At 37.6% G+C, this 19,166-nt stretch overlaps 3 protein-coding genes and 1 pseudogene across 4 annotated transcripts; all 4 read left to right on the forward strand.

The window, feature by feature from the left end:
• Positions 1 to 519: 519 nt before the first annotated feature.
• LOC106435695 (ATP-dependent DNA helicase PIF2-like) lies at positions 520 to 1,296 on the forward strand. Its single transcript, XM_013876599.2, has one exon. It carries the CDS (start codon positions 520 to 522, stop codon positions 1,294 to 1,296), a length of 777 nt encoding a protein of 258 aa, XP_013732053.2.
• Positions 1,297 to 1,581: 285 nt separating this feature from the next.
• LOC111203148 lies at positions 1,582 to 2,250 on the forward strand (annotated as a pseudogene).
• Positions 2,251 to 7,788: 5,538 nt separating this feature from the next.
• Positions 7,789 to 12,832, forward strand: LOC106435696. Its single transcript, XM_013876601.1, has 2 exons — positions 7,789 to 9,049; positions 9,396 to 12,832. Exons 1-2 carry the CDS (start codon positions 7,789 to 7,791, stop codon positions 12,830 to 12,832), a joined length of 4,698 nt encoding a protein of 1,565 aa, XP_013732055.1.
• A 1,900-nt stretch (positions 12,833 to 14,732) lies between these two features.
• Positions 14,733 to 17,620, forward strand: LOC106435701 (replication protein A 70 kDa DNA-binding subunit B-like). Of its 2 annotated transcripts, XM_013876610.3 has the most exons (10): positions 14,733 to 15,172; positions 15,543 to 15,816; positions 15,889 to 15,979; positions 16,064 to 16,188; positions 16,272 to 16,353; positions 16,444 to 16,561; positions 16,637 to 16,794; positions 16,864 to 16,978; positions 17,061 to 17,240; positions 17,322 to 17,620. In XM_013876610.3, the coding sequence occupies exons 1-10, from the start codon at positions 15,023 to 15,025 to the stop codon at positions 17,466 to 17,468; spliced, it is 1,440 nt and encodes a 479-aa protein (XP_013732064.2). In that variant the 5' UTR covers positions 14,733 to 15,022; the 3' UTR covers positions 17,469 to 17,620. The 2 variants fall into 2 exon arrangements, with proteins under 2 accessions (XP_013732064.2, XP_013732063.2); XM_013876609.3 differs by having other exon boundaries at positions 14,734 to 15,172; positions 16,272 to 16,561.
• Positions 17,621 to 19,166: the final 1,546 nt, after the last annotated feature.

The raw sequence follows: 19,166 nt of genomic DNA on the forward strand, positions 1-19,166 counted from the left end.
AGCAAGAGGTCTAACGTATGCAGAATTCCCCACAAGGTTTGTTTGGGTACAAAAGACGAGAGAGTGGAAGCCACGTGACAAAGGTTTTGCAATAGGAAGGATTACATATGTTCCACGTAAATATGTTAATTCATACTATCTAAGAGTTTTGCTCAACATAGTTAAAGGCCCAAGGAGTTATGAAGAGATACGTACAGTCAAAGGTATTATTTATAAGACATATAAGGATGCATGTTATGCATTGGTATTATTGGATGATGATAAAGAGTATATCGAAGCAATTAACAAAGCCAGTTTCTGGGGAACAGGGAACTTTTTAAGAAAGCTATTTGCTATAATGTTATTTTCTAATAGTATGGCTATGCCTGTTAAAGTTTGTAACACAACATGGAGAATCTTGACAGAAGATATATTATACAAATTAAGAAAGGAAAATAATAATCAAACTAAGTTATGTTCTTCTTTGTTTATTATACTTTAGATTACGTTTGTGGTATTTAACCCCTTTTTGTCTTTAATATGACATACGAAGACTTAAAAAGCTTGGGATTAGCAAAAATAGAGAAATATTTGCGGAGGAACGGAAATTCGTTGGCTAATTTGAATGGGATGCTTCTTGCTGAAGACTTGGTTATGGATAAAAATATTAACCATCTCATTATGGATGAGAAGTGCTACAATCGGGAAGAGTTAAAAGGCGAACATGAAAAGTTACTAGCAACGATAACAGATGAGCAAAAGCTTATTTATGATGAAATACTACATGCAGTAAATCATAAACATGGAGGTATGTTTTTCGTTTACGGTAATGGTGGGACAGGAAAAACATTTTTATGGAGGGTTTTAGGCTCTGCTCTTCGGTCAAGAGGGAAAATAGTCTTAAATGTTGCATCAAGTGGTATAGCTGCTCTTCTGTTGCAAGGGGGAAGAACAGCTCACTCTAGGTTTGGGATTCCTATTGCCGTCAATGAGTTTTCAACATGCTCGATAAGTGCTAGTTCACATCAAGCAGATTTGATTAAAGAGGCTGAACTCATTATATGGGACGAAGCTCCAACGATGAGTAAACACTGCTTTCAAACTTTAGATAGAACTATGAGAGATATACTCAAATGTGACAAGGTTTTTGGTGGTAAGGTAATCGTCTTTGGTGGAGATTTTCGGCAGATCTTACCAGTCATAGTTGGAGGCAATAGAGTGGAAACTGTGTTGTCAGCTTTGAACTTATCATATCTGTGGTCAAGTTGCAAAGTTAGGGAACTCACAAAGAATATGCGCCTTCTAGGGCGGAGATAATAATGAACTTGCAATGTTTTCAAATTGGATAGTGGATATAGGAGATGGGAAGATTAATGAGCCTAATAATGGTGAGATAGAGATTGATATTCCTGAAGATCTACTAGTATCAGAATGCGAAGATCCCATACGAGAGATTGTGAAAGAGGTATATGGAAATTCTTACACAAGAGAGCGTAACCCCAAATTTTATCAAGAAAGGGCTATATTGAGTCCACGGAACGAAGATGTTGACAAGATCGATGAATATATGTTATCTCAAATAAAAGGTAAATCTTTTGTCTGATGTTTATTTTGTGTGTTTTAAAGAAGTATTTTGTTTCATCTCAAATCATTAATGTTGATTATTTTATCTTGAATATTTGAATAGGTGAGGAGCGTTCATATCTCAGTTCAGATAGTTTAGATACTTCTAATACAAGTAAAATAGATGATATGGTGTACACTCAAGAATATCTAAACAGCATTAAGATCTCTGGATTACCAAATCATGATCTAAAGTTGAAAATCGGTGCACCTATTATGCTTCTTAGGAATATTGACCCTAAAGGTGGACTATGCAATGGTACAAGGTTACTTGTAACACAATTAGCAAATCACATCATTCAAGCCAAGTTTATAACCGGTGACAAAGTTGGCCAAAAAGTTTTGCTCCCAAGAATGTTCGCTTCTCCACCAGAAGCCAGATTTCCGTTTAGGATGAGACGAAGACAATTTCCTGTTGCTCTTGCTTTTGCAATGACTATTAATAAAAGTCAAGGTCAGACGTTACAAAAAGTTGGATTATATTTGCCGAGGCCTGTATTTTCCCATGGGCAATTGTATGTTGCTGTATCCAGAGTAACGTTGAGGATAGGATTGAAGATCTTGATAACTGATGAGAAAGGAAATCCCCAAAAAAGCACAATGAATGTAGTATACAAAGAAGTTATCCAAAACATTTACACTACATAGGTGTTTCAATGTGGTTGCCAAGTAAGTTTTTTTATTATCTTTAATATATACATATTAACAGTTACTTATGATATTTATTTAATACTGATGCTGACCATCTCTTCCCGCTACGCCCACCTCTACCTGACATGCTTGGTGTATCGTCTCCATCACCATCCTCTCGGCTGAACGCTTTCTTGTGCGTGTTATCTTTCCACTTCTTGTATATTGCACCTACTTTATTTGCTCCCACCTTGGCTCCACTCTCTGTCTTTATCTGTATTTAGTTATAAGAGAGCCTCAAGTTAGGACCATCAAACGTTCTTTAACCAAAAGACAAAGTTTCTTATTTTTTAATTAGAGTACTAACCTTGCCACTGGCTGTTACACGATCTCCATTGTTCAACTTGATGTACTTCTTACTTTTCTGTTTACCCAAGAAAAATCCAGCTTAATAAGATTACAGTTTGGGACATTATTATGATGCATCTTAAATGTTTAATATTCTCAAAATCATTGTGCCCGGGTCTACGCGAGCTGGACTCCTAGTTTAAAATAATACAGCATCAATATGTAACTTTTTATATGACTTTTAATTAAACGACATCAAAGAAACAAAACTGTTCCATAACCACTAAAGTCCTACTTTTAAGGAGAGGTATTATGAATGTAAAACGGAATTTTAGGAAGATGCCGTATAAAAAAATTCAAATTTGTGTATAGATAGGTTTATTACGGTTAATATTCGCAAGGAAACTCCTATTTTTCAGCTAACCAAATCTATCCTACTAATCTCAATTTCGAATTTTGTATATTTTACGTAACCATTATAAAGGCCTATAGATATGCAACAAATAGATACTTTAATTTCTGAGTATTTAATTAAAAAACTAAAACATTCGAGGAATCAAAAATATTATTCTCAAATCCATTTCTATTTTAACAAATCTAACCCATTATCCCGAAATATATGCATAACTCCTATATTGTTGCCAAAATATTTTTGATTTTATCTTAACTAAATAGCGTTTCCATCACCAGGCTGTGGTTATTATATATCCTTCCTACAGCCTATACTCTTATCACACTTCCTAAAATCAAAAGTCATGGACTTTATCGCTACAGAAATACCTTTAATCATGGAACTCACTGCTTTGGCTAGGGGTGTCAATTCGGGCTGGTCCGGCCCGGCCCGGCCAAAACTCGCTAAGCCCGTTGATATTTGAGCCTGGCTCAGCGTGGCCCGGAAATATTTTAGGCCTAGAATTCAATGTCCAGCCCGGTCCTTGTAGGGCTATAGGGCTTTTCGGGTTTTTTTTGGGCTTTTCGAAAAATAATTTGTCATTGTCACTTCTATCGTTTTAGTAATGTAAATTTTCATTAAAAAAACAGTATCATTTTTTAGTTTTAAAATATAAAGTAAGTTTAAACTTTTTTTCTTTATCAAAAATAGTTTAGTTTTTCGTATGCTTTAAAAACATATTATAAACAAACCAAATTTAATAAGATTTAAATAATCAAAAATAAATTAAAACTAAATATATTAAAAACAAAATTTATGATAAAGATGGTCAAACGTTTCATAATTTGTACTTGGAAACAAAAAACATGTTGTACATAAAAGAAGAATGTACATTTGTAAAATTTAAAATGTGACACTTGTAATGATCAAACAATAAAGTGCATTTACAACTTTTATATGTGTTTTATTAGAGTTTTGGAATAAAAATATTAAAATAATATGTCAATACTAATAATGATTTTGATTTAAGAATGATAATATTTAAGCTAAATTATAAAATTTCGGGTTTTCGGGCTGGTCCTAGCCCAAATGGGCTTAGGCCCAAAATACCCAAAGCCGAAATGGGCTTAGCCCGAAAAGCCCGATTTTTTTTGGGATTATAAAACTAAGCCAAGCCCGGTAATTTTTAGGGCTAGGCGGGCTCGGGCTGCGGGCTTCGACCCTAATTGACATGTCTAGCTTTGGCTGACATCAAACCATCCATGACAGAATATCGTGTACAAGTGAAGGTGCTCCATACCTGGAGGCAATACACAAAACTTTCATGAGAATCATTGGAAATCATTTTGTCCGATGCACAAGTGTATACTTTTGTATATGGCACAAGTGTATACTTTTACAACCTCACAAATTTAATACAATTATCAAAAATTCTTACTAATAATTTTTAAAAAATAAGTTATTCCACAAGTTATCTCACTGGTTGAAACTATGAAATTGAGATTTTTTCCAGATCTGTTTGTCCAGATGACTTACAGGTAAGTCTTCTGGCTGTAGACGACTTACCTGGAAGTCGTCTGGACAATGCAGATGTTAGTTTTGCAATTGACTTTTAATTTATTTTTTTCTAGACGACTTACAGGTTAGTCGTCCACCTTTGTTTGATAAAAAAAAAATCGAGACGACTTAGGGAAAATGGGTTAGTTTTGCATTTGACCGGAATGTGTCAGAAATTTGACTTTTTCTGGACGACTTACAAGTTAGACGTCTAGTAGAAATTTCTAGACAACTTACATGTAAGTCGTCTCAGGTTAGCTTTGCAATTGAAATATTAAACAAAAATGATTTTTTTTTCTAGACGACTTACACGGAAGTCGTCCGTCCGACGACTTACATATAAGTCGTCCAGGATTTTATTCCGAGATTCTAGTCAAACCTTGCTTATCTTAGACGACTTACAGGTTAGTCGTCTAGGAAAAAACTTGATACGACTAACGTGTAAGTCGTCTAGAAAAAACAATTTTTTTGTTTAATAATTCAATTGCAAAACTAACCTGAGATGACTTACAAGTTAGTCGTCTAGAAAAAACAAAATATTAATTTTTTAATTTTCTACTGGACGACTAACTTGTAAGTTGTCCAGGAAAAGTCAAATTTCTGACACTTTCCGGTCAAATGCAAAACTAACCCGTTTTTCCTAGACGACTTACATGTAATTCGTCTCGATTTTTTTTATCAAACAAAGGTGGACGACTAACCTGTTAGTCATCTAGGTTAAAAATCAATTGCAAAACTAACCTAAATAGACGACATCCTAGAACTCGTCCAGATGACCTCCGTGGAAGTCTTCTGCGTCAATGTTTAATAAACTTTCATTTTCTCTAAACCTATAAAGAATTTTTAATATTTTTTTGTTAATTCATGTATATTAGTCAATATTAGGGCTACTGAATGAAATTTATAACTTAATTGGTGATATTAATGAGGTTACCAACATTCACGTTAATTAAAGTTTCTAACTGATCCGAGACGACTTCAGTGGAAGTCTTCTACGCTAGTTTTTTAAGTCTTCTACGCTAGTTTTTGAATAACTTGTATATTGAAGAGTGATAAGCAACTTCAAGATATGTAAAACTCATATTTTCAAAATATGTTTTCTCCCTTAGTTTTACAAAATTTGACTAAGTTTTTCAACACAAGCTTGTAAAAAATGTGATATGCTTTAACTAGTTACTATTGTTTGTTTTTATTTCTTAAGTATTATTGTTATAGACACCAATGATAATTATTGTTATGAGTTCGAAGAAGGGTTAAAATGCTTCTTAAAATGCTGTATCAATATGAGGCTACCAACATTATTATTTATTAAGATGAAAAGAAGGCCATTGAAGTTTATTATTGCATATGTGACATCCAAAGATAAGAAAAATGCTATTGAAGTATATTATTTCATTGATTTGTAAATGTGTAAACACATGGTTAGTACATATTCTTGGGAAACATTATTACTGATTTTACAAAAAAATTCACAACTAAAAGAATAGACATGCAAATAAAAAACAGACCACAAACAAAACTATTATAAATCATTCCTCTACAAAGACAAACTTGGACTCCACTTGAAATGGAAGAAGACTTCGTCAGAAGACTTCCTGGAAGTCGTCTTTAAGACTTCCTGGAAGTCGTCTAGCGCATTATATTTTAGACGACTAATAGGTAAGTCGTCCTAGAAGTCTTCCAGATCTGAAAAACATGCATATCAAAAAACGTTCAAATGGCTTAAAAACAGAGAAAATGAATGGAAGATTCGATAAATCTACCTTTATAGAACACACAAAAATACATATCTAAAATTAATAGATCTACCTTTAAATGAGTGGAAGATGAGAACCATCTGATTAAAAAACTGCAATAAAAAGATAGATTAGTGAGAAAGACATGAGACAAAACTGAAAAATTCATGTAAAGTTTGGTGTTTTCAAGTCAAAGAGATTAGAGTGGGTTTGGAGAGTTTTAGTTTGGGAAAAAAGTAAGAACTTTATACGACAGAAAGTTACCAAATGAAGAAAAATCAGACCTAAAAACTTACCAAAACGCTCAGATCTGTTATGAAAGGAAGAGACATAGGAGAAGACTCCGTCAGACGAATTCCAGGAAGTTCAGACGACTTCCTGGAAGTCATCTGGATGACTTCCTGGAAGTCGTCTAGCGCATTATATTTTAGATGAGTAACAGGTAAGTCGTCCCAGGCGTCTTCCAGATCTGAAAAACCTGCATATCCAAATCCAGATCTGAAAAACCTGCATATCCAAAAACGTTCAAATGACTTAAAAACAGAGAAAATGAGTGGAAGATTAGATAAATCTACTTTTATAGAACACACAAAAATACATATCTAAAATTGATAGATCTACCTTTAAATGAGTAGAAGATGAGAACCATGTGATGAAAACCTGCAAAAACAAGATAAATTACTGAGAAAGACATGAGACAAAAACAATAAATTGATGTAAAGCTTAGTGTTTATAAGTTCAAAGAGATTAGAGAGAAGTTGAAGAGTTTTAGAATGATGAACATTACATTTTTGTTGCAGCCATTTGAGAGAAATAGAGAGAATGTGTAATTTTTTCTTTATATAGGAAGACAAAAAATCCAATTAGGTTAAATATTTTTGATTCAGACGACTTCCTAGACGACTCACTTGTAAGTCACCCAGAAGACTTTAATATTTTTAGCGGGAAACTAAAATATAAGACTTCTTAGAAGACTTACAAGTAAATCGTCTGGTTTAATTATTTAAGCGGGAAAATAATTTTTTTAAAAAATTTTAGGCGGGACAATTTGGACGACTGACATGTAAGTCATTTGGTTTAAATTATTCACCAGACGACTTACAAGTTAGTCGTGTAGACCCTAAACGTAACCCCTAAACTTAATTAACTAACTAAACACTTCATAAAATCAAATTAAACTTCAAAAGTGTTTACTTTACACAAAAATAAACACTTATAGAATGATAATAAAGAGAGTATTTTTGAAGAAAAGCTGAACAGCTCACGGCGACTTTAAGGGCGATTGAGTGAACAGTTCCACAGCAATAATTCACGTCGACTTTTTTCAACAGCTCCGGCGCGACACTCTCCGTCGGTACCATTCAACGCGTTCGAGACGAGGCGACAAGGAAGACAAGATCGTGTTCTGTTCGTGATGAGATCGCCCTGTTGACTTCGCTACCCCGGTGAAGAAGACGACGACCCAAGCTCCACCACAGACCATCGATCCAAAGCTCGTGCGCTCACCACTCAGAGCTCGGAGTGATGGGTTCCTCACCACCGCCTGTTGACCCCGTTCTACAGTCCCCGGTGAAATCCTACTCCCAAGCTGCTACTCAAAGTTCACGTGATCTAGAAGGAAAACTAATAAACGTTATGCGTTTCTCACCGGTGGTGGATATACAAGGAGGTGTAGCATCTGTTGACCTGCCAGAAGAACTTCTCACTGAATCCAAACCTTTGTGGTCTGCATTTGTTATTGGACACTTCATGGGGGATGCTCCACACATCGGAAAAGTCCACGCCATAGTAAACCGCATCTGGTCATTCCCGGATAGATCAGCAAAGATAGATGCTCACTTCATCAGTCCACGTACGGTTCTCTTCCGCATTGATAACCAGCACCTGAAGGAGAGAGTCTTGAAGAGAACTTTTTGGCATATCGCGGATATACCTATTGTGGTACGAGGATGGTGTCCTAAAACTGCCTCTGCGCCACCTGATCTTACGGCTATTCCGCTATGGGTGGATCTCCAAGGGGTCCCGGACCACCTGTTCTCCGACACTGGTCTTGCCTTCTTTGGGGACACAATCGGCCGTACCGTCAAGCTTCACCGTAATACGGAACGATGCGTCCGTCTTGACGTTGCGCGTTTACTCGTGGTTATGAACCTAGAGGAACCTATACCTTCGACTATAAATGTCAGAGGATCTGGAGAGACAATCACTGTCAGCTACCCGTGGTTACCCCCACGATGCCTTGGATGTCAGTTATGGGGTCACACTGATAAAACATGCTCCAAGAATAAGCACATCAAAGATAAAACAGAAGGTGCTAAAGAAAAAGAAAAGGATCCCGTGGGTTCTGATACGGAGGCTCCTCTGACCAACTCGGCCAGGGAAACAGAGGTCTCAAAAAGTATTGACACTGACAAACCTGTGCAGGAGGTGGAGAACGTGGAAAAGACGGAAACTACAATAGACAAGGAGCATACCGAAGAAGACGGTAACATTAGCGTATCGGATAAGGAAGCGGGTAATAATGGTGTTTCTGAGAACGAAGAACCATGGCTTATGGTCCCACTGAGCTCGCCTTCTGGGAGTCGGAAACTTGAAAAGCCGGAAACAAGTAAGGTGCCCGAAGATCAAAGCAAAACCTCACCGTCCCGTTTCCATTTGCTACGCAAGGAGCTTGAGGAGGGTGAAATGGAAGATGAAGACGAAAGTGCAAGCTCCGAGGAGGAAAGCTCAGTCGAAATAAGGGAAACACTTGAGAAGAGGAAACAATTGGAGAAGGAAAAGTCTGGTAAGAACAAGAAGACCCAGAAAAAAAACCAAAACACAACAGCGGGGAACAAAAAAGATCAATCCAAAGGTTCAAAGAACAAGCAAAACAATTATGTCTCCTCGCGGAGACACTAATGATATGATATCGTTATTTGCGTGGAACACAAGGGGCTTCAACAAAATGCGCAAACAAACGGCTCTATGTTCTTGGATTAAATCTACGAAACCTTCCTTCGGATGCCTTGTTGAAACTCGGGTATGAGAAGAAAACAGTGTATCTATCCTAAACTCTGCTCTTCCTCACTGGAATTTCATTACAAACTATGAACACCACTATCTTGGAAAAATATGGGTCTGTTGGGCAGGAAACGTCTCCGTTAACCTTCTGTTTAAGAGTGACCAATGCATCACCGTGTGGGTAACCTCGGAAAGTGGGGAGAAATTTTTGTGCTCATGTGTTTATGCCTCCAACTTTGCTGCCGCCAGACAGCACCTCTGGAGTGAATTGGCTTACATAAAGGCACGGTATGTACTACCTGCAGTCCCATGGATTGTGATGGGTGACTTCAACGAAACGCTAGCTTCCTCAGAGCACTCAAGGGGATCCCTTTCAAACGCAGGCCTCCGGGGGATGCAAGCTTTCCAGTCTGCGGTTGCACACTGCAACCTCACCGACCTCACTTCAATTGGTCCTACATTCACATGGACCAATAAGAAAAAAGAGAATCCGATCGCAAAGAAACTGGATCGAGTTCTTGTCAATGACCACTGGTTGCACCAATTTCCGCAATCTTATGGAAGTGTGGAGCCTTCGGGCGTCTCAGATCATACACGTTACTGGGTTAGGCTAAACACTACCGCGATGGGGAAGAAGCGACCTTTCAAGTTTTTCAACTTTCTGGCCGATCATCCGGATTTTTTGGATACAGTTGCTGCGTCTTGGAACTCCACCGAACAGATCTTCCACTCCACGTCGGCGCTATTCAGATTCCACAAAAAGCTGAAACTTCTCAAACCCTTACTGCGGAGACTCAATCAAAACAGATTCGGTAACATACCAAAAAGAACTCAAAATGCTTTTGAGAAACTTTGCGAGAAACAAAGGTCGGCATTGCAGGACCCTACGAAAGCATCATTTACGGAGGCTGCAGATGCCATGAACGACTGGAACCATTGGGCATCGATAGAGGAAAGTTTTCTGCGTCAGAAATCAAGAATCACGTGGCTGCAACAGGACGATCAGAATTCCTTATTCTTCTTCAAAATTGTCCAGGGTAGAACATCCTACAACATGATACGACAGCTCACCTTACCTTCTGGCGAGGTAATCACTGACCTCCACAAGATCAAGGGAATTGCGGCATCACACTTCGAAAATTTCCTCAACCAATCCCCCCAAACGGTAGCGTTGACAAACTCAGCCCAACTAACTGACCTTTTGGATTTCAGATGCCCGGATCACACAGCACAGCTACTTACTCATCCTATTTCTGAAGCTGAGATTCGCAATGTATTGTTCTCCATGCCTTCTAGCAAGGCTCCGGGGCCAGACGGTTTTCCAGCTGATTTTTACAGAGCTTCATGGGATATCATAAAGAAAGACTTCATCATTGCAGTACAGTCCTTCTTCATGTTTGGTTTTCTTCCTCGAGGGGTCAATGCAACCATACTAACGCTTATACCTAAACATGGGGATGCAAGGGAGATAAAAGACTACAGACCAATAAGTTGCTGCAACATTTTATATAAAGTGATCTCCAAAATTCTTGCAAACAGATTAAAGGTGCTACTACCGGAGCTGATAGAACCGAATCAGTGCGCTTTTGTCAAAGGTCGTCTCCTGCTCGAAAATGTCTTGCTTGCTACGGAACTCGTCAAGAACTATCACAAGGAATCAATACAGCCACGAAGCGTCCTCAAGCTGGATATTTCAAAGGCTTTCGACTCTGTAAACTGGGTCTTCATCACGAGTACACTTCGAGCATTGGGTATCCCGGAAATGTTCATTCACTGGATCCACACATGTCTATCCAGTGCCACATTCTCTGTTTCTGTTAATGGTGAACTGGAGGGTTTTTTTGGAAGTGAGCGTGGCTTGCGACAAGGATGCGCTCTGTCTCCGTATCTGTTCGTCATTGCCGTAAATGTATTGTCACGAATGTTAAACAAGGGAGCTCTCTCTCAGCGATTTGGGTTCCATCCTCAATGCAGGAAGGTAAATCTTACTCACCTGAGTTTTGCGGATGATCTTATGATTTTCACAGATGGTGCAGTGGAGTCCCTTAAGGGGATATTCGAAATTCTAACTGAGTTTGAAGGTCTCTCCGGTCTGGTTATAAACCCGGCAAAATCCTCTATCTTCATGGCTGACCGGATTAGACAGGAGTTCAAGGACGAGGCTCATAGACTAGGTATTCCTACTGATTCCCTACCGGTGCGATATCTAGGACTGCCACTCACAACGAAAACAATGACCAAAGCAGACTACGAGCCACTCATTGATCAGATTCGTACTCGAATGGTTTCTTGGTCAAGTAGATGCCTCTCATATGCGGGACGGTTACAACTTGTAAAAACGGTCATTGGGAGCATTACAAATTTCTGGTGCTCGGTTTTTCGACTACCAAAGACCTGTCTCAATACAATCGAGGGGATGTGTGCGGCTTTTCTATGGTCTGGATCACCGAATACACACACAAAGGCAAAGGTTGTGTGGGAGGATATTTGCCGACCAAAAGATGAGGGCGGTTTGGGTATTAGACGACTAACGGATACTTCAAGGGTCTTCGCTCTAAGTTTGATTTGGAGGTTACTCACAAACTCTGGTTCTATGTGGGTGGCTTGGACGAAGACTTACTTGCTAAACACTCATAGTTTCTGGGATACCAAAGGCAACCACGCAGGATCTTGGATTTGGCGAAAACTCCTGAAGCTCAGGGACCAAGCGGCACCTTTCATGAAATCGGAGATAGGAAATGGTAAGGGTACCCTATTCTGGTATGAAAACTGGTTACCGGTGGGTAGACTTATTGACATTGCAGGTGCTTTAGGAACACAAGTGTTAGGCATCTCCCGCTATGCAACCGTCTCAGACGCTGCCTCTGGGGGACAATGGAACATACGTCGGTGTCGAGGCTGTCACCTACGGGCGATGATAGCCTGCATCAACTCTGTTCCAGCTCCAGCGGAGGATGCGGATGAGGATAGGACTCTATGGCGTCACGGAGATGGGGAATACAAAGAGAAATTTTCGAGCACCGAAACATGGGAGCAATTACGGGGTTCATACCCCAAATTACAATGGTGTAAAGTTGTTTGGTTTCGACAAAGCATCCCACGTTTTTCTTTCATCACTTGGTTGGCTTTTAAGGATAGGTTGGCGACAGGAACGAGAACAAGAGCTTGGGGTATTGTTCAACCTTGCCTCCTATGTGGAGAACCTGACGAAACTCGCGACCACCTATTCTTCGCATGCCCTTTTTCCTTTACGATTTGGCTCGACCTGGTGGAGTTCATACTGGGACCAAATGCAAATCCTGACTGGACAACAACTATCACCTCCATCACCTCTAATCGAAGGAAAGAGACGGACAGATGCTTGTTGAAGCTTGCCCTCCAGGCAAGCATTCATAGCATATGGCGTGAGCGGAACAGCAGGAGACACAACAACAATCCTACAAGCACTGGGCAGTTGGTTCACTACATCGACAAAACAATTAGAAACAGGTTATCTTCCCTCAGGCAAAGAAATCCTACCTTCTATGCCGAAACAATGCAGAGATGGTTCGAAAGGACATCTTGATCGCAATTTTTAAAAGCTTTCTTTATCCATATTATGTTTCATGTTTCATATGATGAATTGTGTTTCCTTTGAAAGAAAAAACTAAAGTTGCCTGTAATTTTTCTTTTTGTTGTTAATCAATTTAAAAATTCAACAAAAAAAAAAACACTTATAGGTAAAAATTTAATTTTTCAAGAAACATTTAAGCTTTCCAAAATCTAACCCCAAAAATACATACAATACTACAACATATGTTGTCAAACCATAAAACGAAAGAATATGATGATTAACTACTTTTACTCATCTATGATGAAAACTATTGAATTTTATTATATCTTAATTTACATTACTTAAAACTGTTTATAATTACATGATTTTAATTTTTCATTTGTCAAAATATTTTTTTTTAAATTTAAAAATTATTTTTAAGATCAACTACACAAGACGACTTACTTGTAAAAATGGGTCTATATTCGTAAAAATGACTTATGTTTTTTGTTTGGTCACAAGGGGCTGGCTGTAATTTCACAAGGCTTTTATGTTAGTTTTGCATTTGATTCAAGTTTGGACATACTTTTGCAATCAAAGTCAAGTTTTGAGTCATATTTGATAAATCCCCTTTGAAAAATTGGAACATTATATTAATACAAGACTAAAGCTAATATACTCTATTAATATAATTATTATAGTTTTGATTATAAAAAAATTAGATGGTAAATAGTTAAAATAATATTAATCAATGAATATTTTTATTATAATATAAATTTAAAAACCAGAAACAATATATTAATACAAGACTATAGTTAAGATTTGATTATAATAAAATTGACATGCTTATTTTGTAATAGGAAAAAAGAAATGGTACATATATGAAACATGAGTGAAGAATAATAAAACTTATTTGTTGTATTCTTGGTTGTATTCTTGGTTATTTTATACTTTTACATACTTAATTTTTTTTATTTGCTTGCTGAAATACATGGGTTTTATGCACTACTATAACTGTTAATTAATTAGTTTCATTTGTTTTTATAACATGAAGACAAATTTAGTAAGAAAGATCAATATATATGATATGTTCTAAAATTGATTTGGTCGAAGATGGGAAATATAAAGTAAATATAAAGTAAATTTATTTTTTTAAAAATATTTACGAGATACTGATATGTAATTTTGCGGTAAAATAAACTTTTACAATGTATGATAACAAATTTCAAAGAAATTTTATACAAATAGAATCATGCTATTTTGATGTAATAAAATTATTCACATTAATATTAAGTATATATGTCTAAAATAATGACATCATGTTATTTAAAATGTTAGATATTATTTTCTGATATATAATTAGTTAATAATATAAAATTAAATTATGTATGTATTAAATAAACTTTTAAAAATGAAAGTAATGCTTTAAAAATATAATACTTTTAAATGAATAAGTGTTTGATACGATAGTGTGATGATTGAAAAAAATTTAAGGATGTATTTGTTTGGTTAACCAATTGTGAGTGTTATGTTAAACACTAAATTAGAAATGTGCGAAAAAGTGTGATTTGACAAAATAATGAAAATTTTGTAACAATTTTACTTCTAAACAAAATAATACGAAAGTAGAAAGTGTTATAAAATAACTTTTTGTTCATTAATCTTTGGGTTTTTCATTAATCACAAATCTATCTATATAAAGTTGACTTGTGTGATGCACACAGCCCTCCACGACACCAAAACAGGTTGGGGCTTTTTTCGACACGTGTCAGCTCGGGAGTAGATCGGTGTAGCCCACGCTCCCTCTTCCTTCTCGCGCGCGTCGTGTGGTCTGTACTCTCCTTCGTTGCTCGCGCGTCCAGGAGAGGCCGAATATATGGGCACCAGAGAAATAATGTTTGGGCTTAAGTATACTAAAATAGGCCCATAACTTTTTTTAGGGTTATTTGCCCCTGCGTCATTCTTCTTCTCCCGTGCGTCCACCCTGCAAGAGAAACCATTGAAACCATGAAGCCAAAACGTCCCAGAATCATAACTCTTACATTTAATCTGCGTTTTCCATTCAATAATCCACTCTTCCTTCATAATTATTTTGGTCTATCTCTTCATTCACCCTCAAACCGCCTCGAACTCCATCTATAAATATCGGCCCTCACTTTCCCTTCACCTCGCAACTGAAACGATTTGCTCAAACATACGATCTCCTAGAAGCAACATTTTCAGATGGCGAATTCATACACACTGCTTGCGAATTTGAGAGCCGGACGATGCTCTAATACTGCTGAGGTCCGCTTGCTGAGGTTCTGGGAGGCTAGAAATATCAACAAAGAAGGGGAGCTGATGAGTATTGAGATGCTGCTCATCGATGAGGCTGTAAGTGTTCTTCCCCGATTTTATATGTTGAAGATCCAAAGTTTTTTTTTATTTTTTTTTACTGACTTCCATGATAGCGCGTTGTTTTGGAAAAAAATTTAATTGATTCAGACAAAATTTTAATTTTAATTTTAATTGTTTTTTGAGGCCAGAAACATTAATTAAGTTCCATTTTAAAAAAATTTGATTGATTCAGACAAAATTTTAATTATAATTGTTTCGTGAGGCCAGAAACATAATTCACTTCCGTTATAATTTTAATTCAGAATTTTAAAGAAATTTTCACTTGCTTTTAATATTTTCCTGATTAGCTCTCTTGACAGTTAAGCTTATTTGATTAACTGATGTTTCTCTCCTTTGATATCAACAGGATACCCTGGTTCAAGGGTGTGTTTCTGCTGTTCACCAACGTAAGTTCAGGGAACGTCTTGCTGAAGGATCGGTTTACACTCTCAGCGGGTTTGACGTTACACGCAGCAACCCAAAATTCAAGTTGAGTGATGGCCCTGTCTCCATCCGTTTCAATGAAGGAACTGATTTTGAGAAGCTTTCTGCCACTGCTAGAATCATACCTACAGAACATTTCCGCTTCCGAACACATGAACAGATTCTTGAGTTAGCAAACACCTCCAGACAGCTCCCAGGTATTTCTTTCCTTAATATAAGACTTTTTTAATCATTTCGCACGGTAACGTGATCGTACTATAATACCTCAGATGTTATTGGGGAGGTTCGTGCAATTAGGAGCACCATCACGGACCGTTTACCCGGAGCACAACGCGTGATGCTTACTCTTCGTGTGGAGAGGTATTCTGTGTGTTATTGTATTTGTTTGTTATTATCGTTTACACTATCTACAATGTCTAACAATGTTCTTCATAATATTTGCAGTGATGTAAATGTTTGTGTAAGTCTTTTTGATTCCTTAGCTGTTGCGTTCCACACCAAGTTAGTTGGCTACGGGCGGGAGCCACGGATTGTCCTCTTCACCGGAATCAATCCTAAAATAGTCTTGGGTAAAAGAGCATTCCATTTAAAGTAGTCTCATTTGTCATAGTGGTTTGTGTTCTCTTAGATAACTCCACATTTCTGTTGGCAGGCAAGTTATACTTGAATGGAACATCCGCTTCAAGGATTTTCTTTGACTCTGAGACCTCAGCTGGAAAGGATCGGCTTGAAAGGCGAGACCTTTGCTTTATAATCTACACTAGATATTTTGGTTCCCTGTATTCTATTACTTTTGATGCGTTTTCAGTATTATCTTCTTACAGACTACAAGGTGGTGGAGCAGACGAGACAGGGTCTTCATCAAAGGTGGTTCTTGCGCAAAAGATCGAGCCTCTCACCGTCGCTGAGCTTAACGAGTTTGTTCTCTCTGCTGAACCTCAGGTACAAACTGATACATTAGAAGTTACTCCCTTTTTAGAATTGTCTAATTAATCGTTTTTTTTTTCCCTTTAACAGATCATCGAATTCCTTTGCACGGCTAAAGTAACTGGGATTCAACTTGACGATGGTTGGTGCTACATTGGCTGCTCTCTCTGTTCAAAGAAACTCATCCGTGAGGAATCTTCATTCACCTGTCCCTCATGCAATGAAACCAATGCTGTAGCTGAACTGAAGTTATTTTTTCCCCTTTTAAGTTTGTTGTGTCATTGAACCAAATACTGAAATTCATTTATGTCCAATAGGAATCGGGTAGTATTTTCTGTTTCAGACCCGACTGGCACATCGTCTTTCCTTGGATTTGATAAAGAAGTTGCTAAGCTGACTAATGTGCTAGCTTCCGAAGCTGCGCAGATTGTGGTAAGTCCTTTTAAACCCATTCCAGCGTTTACGATTGCTTGTGGAACTCAATACATTTGTAATGTTTTTACTACTTTGGCAGGGGATTGGTATTAGTGCCCATGTTGACACTGAGCTTCCTCGAACTCTCGCTGGCATTGTTGGTAACACATACACTTTCCAGCTCAAGCTAACAGACTTCAACTTCACTGCAAACCACCAGACCTTCACAATCTCACGCATGTTTGCTGCACCAGAGATAGCTTCCACCCCAAGCTTTGCTGTGAGTGATTTTCCCTTCCCCTTATCAAAAGTTTCTGATGTTATAAATATTAAATCAGCGACATTGCTATGTTGGTTTCAGGAAGCCGAAGAGGTCCCTCAACCGGCAGTCTCTCAGACCGTGACACGAGTATCTGCAGCCAATGGTTCAATTGGCAGCCGTGAGGCAGCAGAAGAGGAACAGTTTGCTATGGAAGAGAGTGCACGTAAGAAGGCACGTGTGGAATGAGACCTTTTCCAATAGCTTGACAACCACGTCTCTATTTTATCAGTTTACTTTCTCCAGTTTGAACTTTGCTTTTGTTTTTTTGCTTTTTTATGCAAGACAATTTCTCAGTGGTTGTTCATTTTCATTTTTATCTATGCAAATCTTTTTCACCATAACAATTTGCATGGCTTTTCTTTAAGATGAAGCTTTTGCCTCTTCTTACGAGTTAATGTGGAGTAATGAGTTCACATATAGCATCGTTGAAAAAAAATATTTTCTGGTCGTTGAAAGACTTTTTTAAAGTCAAGTATTAGATTTAGAACCAAATTTGAAAGACTTTTTTAAAGTCAAGTTAAACCGAAATTGATCCTCAAATAAAAAAAATCATTAACCGATGGGCACCTCCAACACACTAATAATAACGAATATTTAAACTCATTTTTGCATTTTATTCATTGCATCACGTACATACGCATATACATATATATATATATATATATATGTAAAAAAAAATTTGTGTTAAAAAACTTTTTTTGGCGCTGGAAATGGAAAAACTTAAAACATATGGAACACCTATCATTTAGGATATAAATTTGAAATGCTCAGACTATGAATAAATTGACACAACGTTCAATAGCAAACAAAAGAAGTAGACTGATTTGTAATGATAGCAGTCGAGACAGGCACAATATGCTTAGATCGATTTCTCAGGCGTCGATGACTCTTTCTCTCATACAGAAGTTGAATGCAGCAACTTTAATATAACTGCAACATATTCATTATGTCTATCCACCTCCCATATTCAGTCTTTACTCATACGCTCAAACTGAAACCACGCAGCCGTTACTCGCAGACCCCTTCGTTTTTACTTTACAAATGTAATTGTGACCATCATTCTGGCTCTCTATCATCTGGACTTCGAGAAATGGTGAAGACTCAAGAAGAACTTGCACGCAAAGCAAGTGAAGTTAGTTCACGGAGAAGACATGGATTATCTGCAACAAAGAGAAGCCGCAAAAAGAAAAATGGTTAGTCGTAGCTATGCCATCATTTTCCATATCTTCCAATGCTTTTACTACAGACTAACCTTTACTCTAACGTCCACCAGTATCGGATCAGCGCCGCCCCTGGCTACAATCTCAATATATTCCCATCGCTCCTGCCAACCTGCTCAGCTTCAGATCAGACGTTCACCGATCTACTGGTAAACAACAATCTGCTGCAAGGCTTTTTAAGTAGGACACGAACATTTGAAACTCTGTTTCCAAGTTTTTAACTTTTCCCAGTGAATAATGCGAGGCTTGCTCGACAGAATCGACGATTACCAATGCGAAGCAGACGGAATGCAAACTTACCGCAGCAAGACATACAGCCTAGACAAGCACCTATCCTTCCTGATCAGGTTGACGACATTGATGTTGATTCCCCTGAACAAGGTATAAACTGACTAGCTCATCGATTGGCTAAACGCGTTCTTGTAATAATCCTAGCTTAATGAACTTGCGTTTCAGTTACCGCAAGGGCAAGTAGAGCCTTGCGAATAAAGAAACAGAAATCTAAAAGAATAGCCACTCGGGATAAGAGTAAGATATCTCACAAATCTATACACATTATACAAGTTTACAGATAATTAAAACAGCTTAACCTCTTTTTAACAGATGTTGCATCTACAAGTGGAAGCCGTCCAGGTATGAGTTGAACCTCTAATGTTCATGAGCC

Source organism: Brassica napus, chromosome C5 (genome assembly GCF_020379485.1).
Source record: "Brassica napus cultivar Da-Ae chromosome C5, Da-Ae, whole genome shotgun sequence".
NCBI lineage: Eukaryota > Viridiplantae > Streptophyta > Magnoliopsida > Brassicales > Brassicaceae > Brassica > Brassica napus.

Excerpts from the sequence above, each read along its gene's own strand:
- LOC106435695 (XM_013876599.2), top strand. The coding sequence starts at position 520 with ATGACATACGAAGACTTAAAAAGCTTGGGATTAGCAAAAATAGAGAAA.
- LOC106435696 (XM_013876601.1), top strand. The coding sequence starts at position 7,789 with ATGGGTTCCTCACCACCGCCTGTTGACCCCGTTCTACAGTCCCCGGTG. Across the intron at positions 9,050-9,395 it reads ATTGGAGAAGGAAAAGTCTG|GAAACGTCTCCGTTAACCTT; the intron begins GTAAGAACAAGA and ends TCTGTTGGGCAG.
- LOC106435701 (XM_013876609.3), top strand. The coding sequence starts at position 15,023 with ATGGCGAATTCATACACACTGCTTGCGAATTTGAGAGCCGGACGATGC. Across the intron at positions 15,817-15,888 it reads CACCTCCAGACAGCTCCCAG|ATGTTATTGGGGAGGTTCGT; the intron begins GTATTTCTTTCC and ends ATAATACCTCAG. Across the intron at positions 16,795-16,863 it reads AATGCTGTAGCTGAACTGAA|GAATCGGGTAGTATTTTCTG; the intron begins GTTATTTTTTCC and ends TATGTCCAATAG.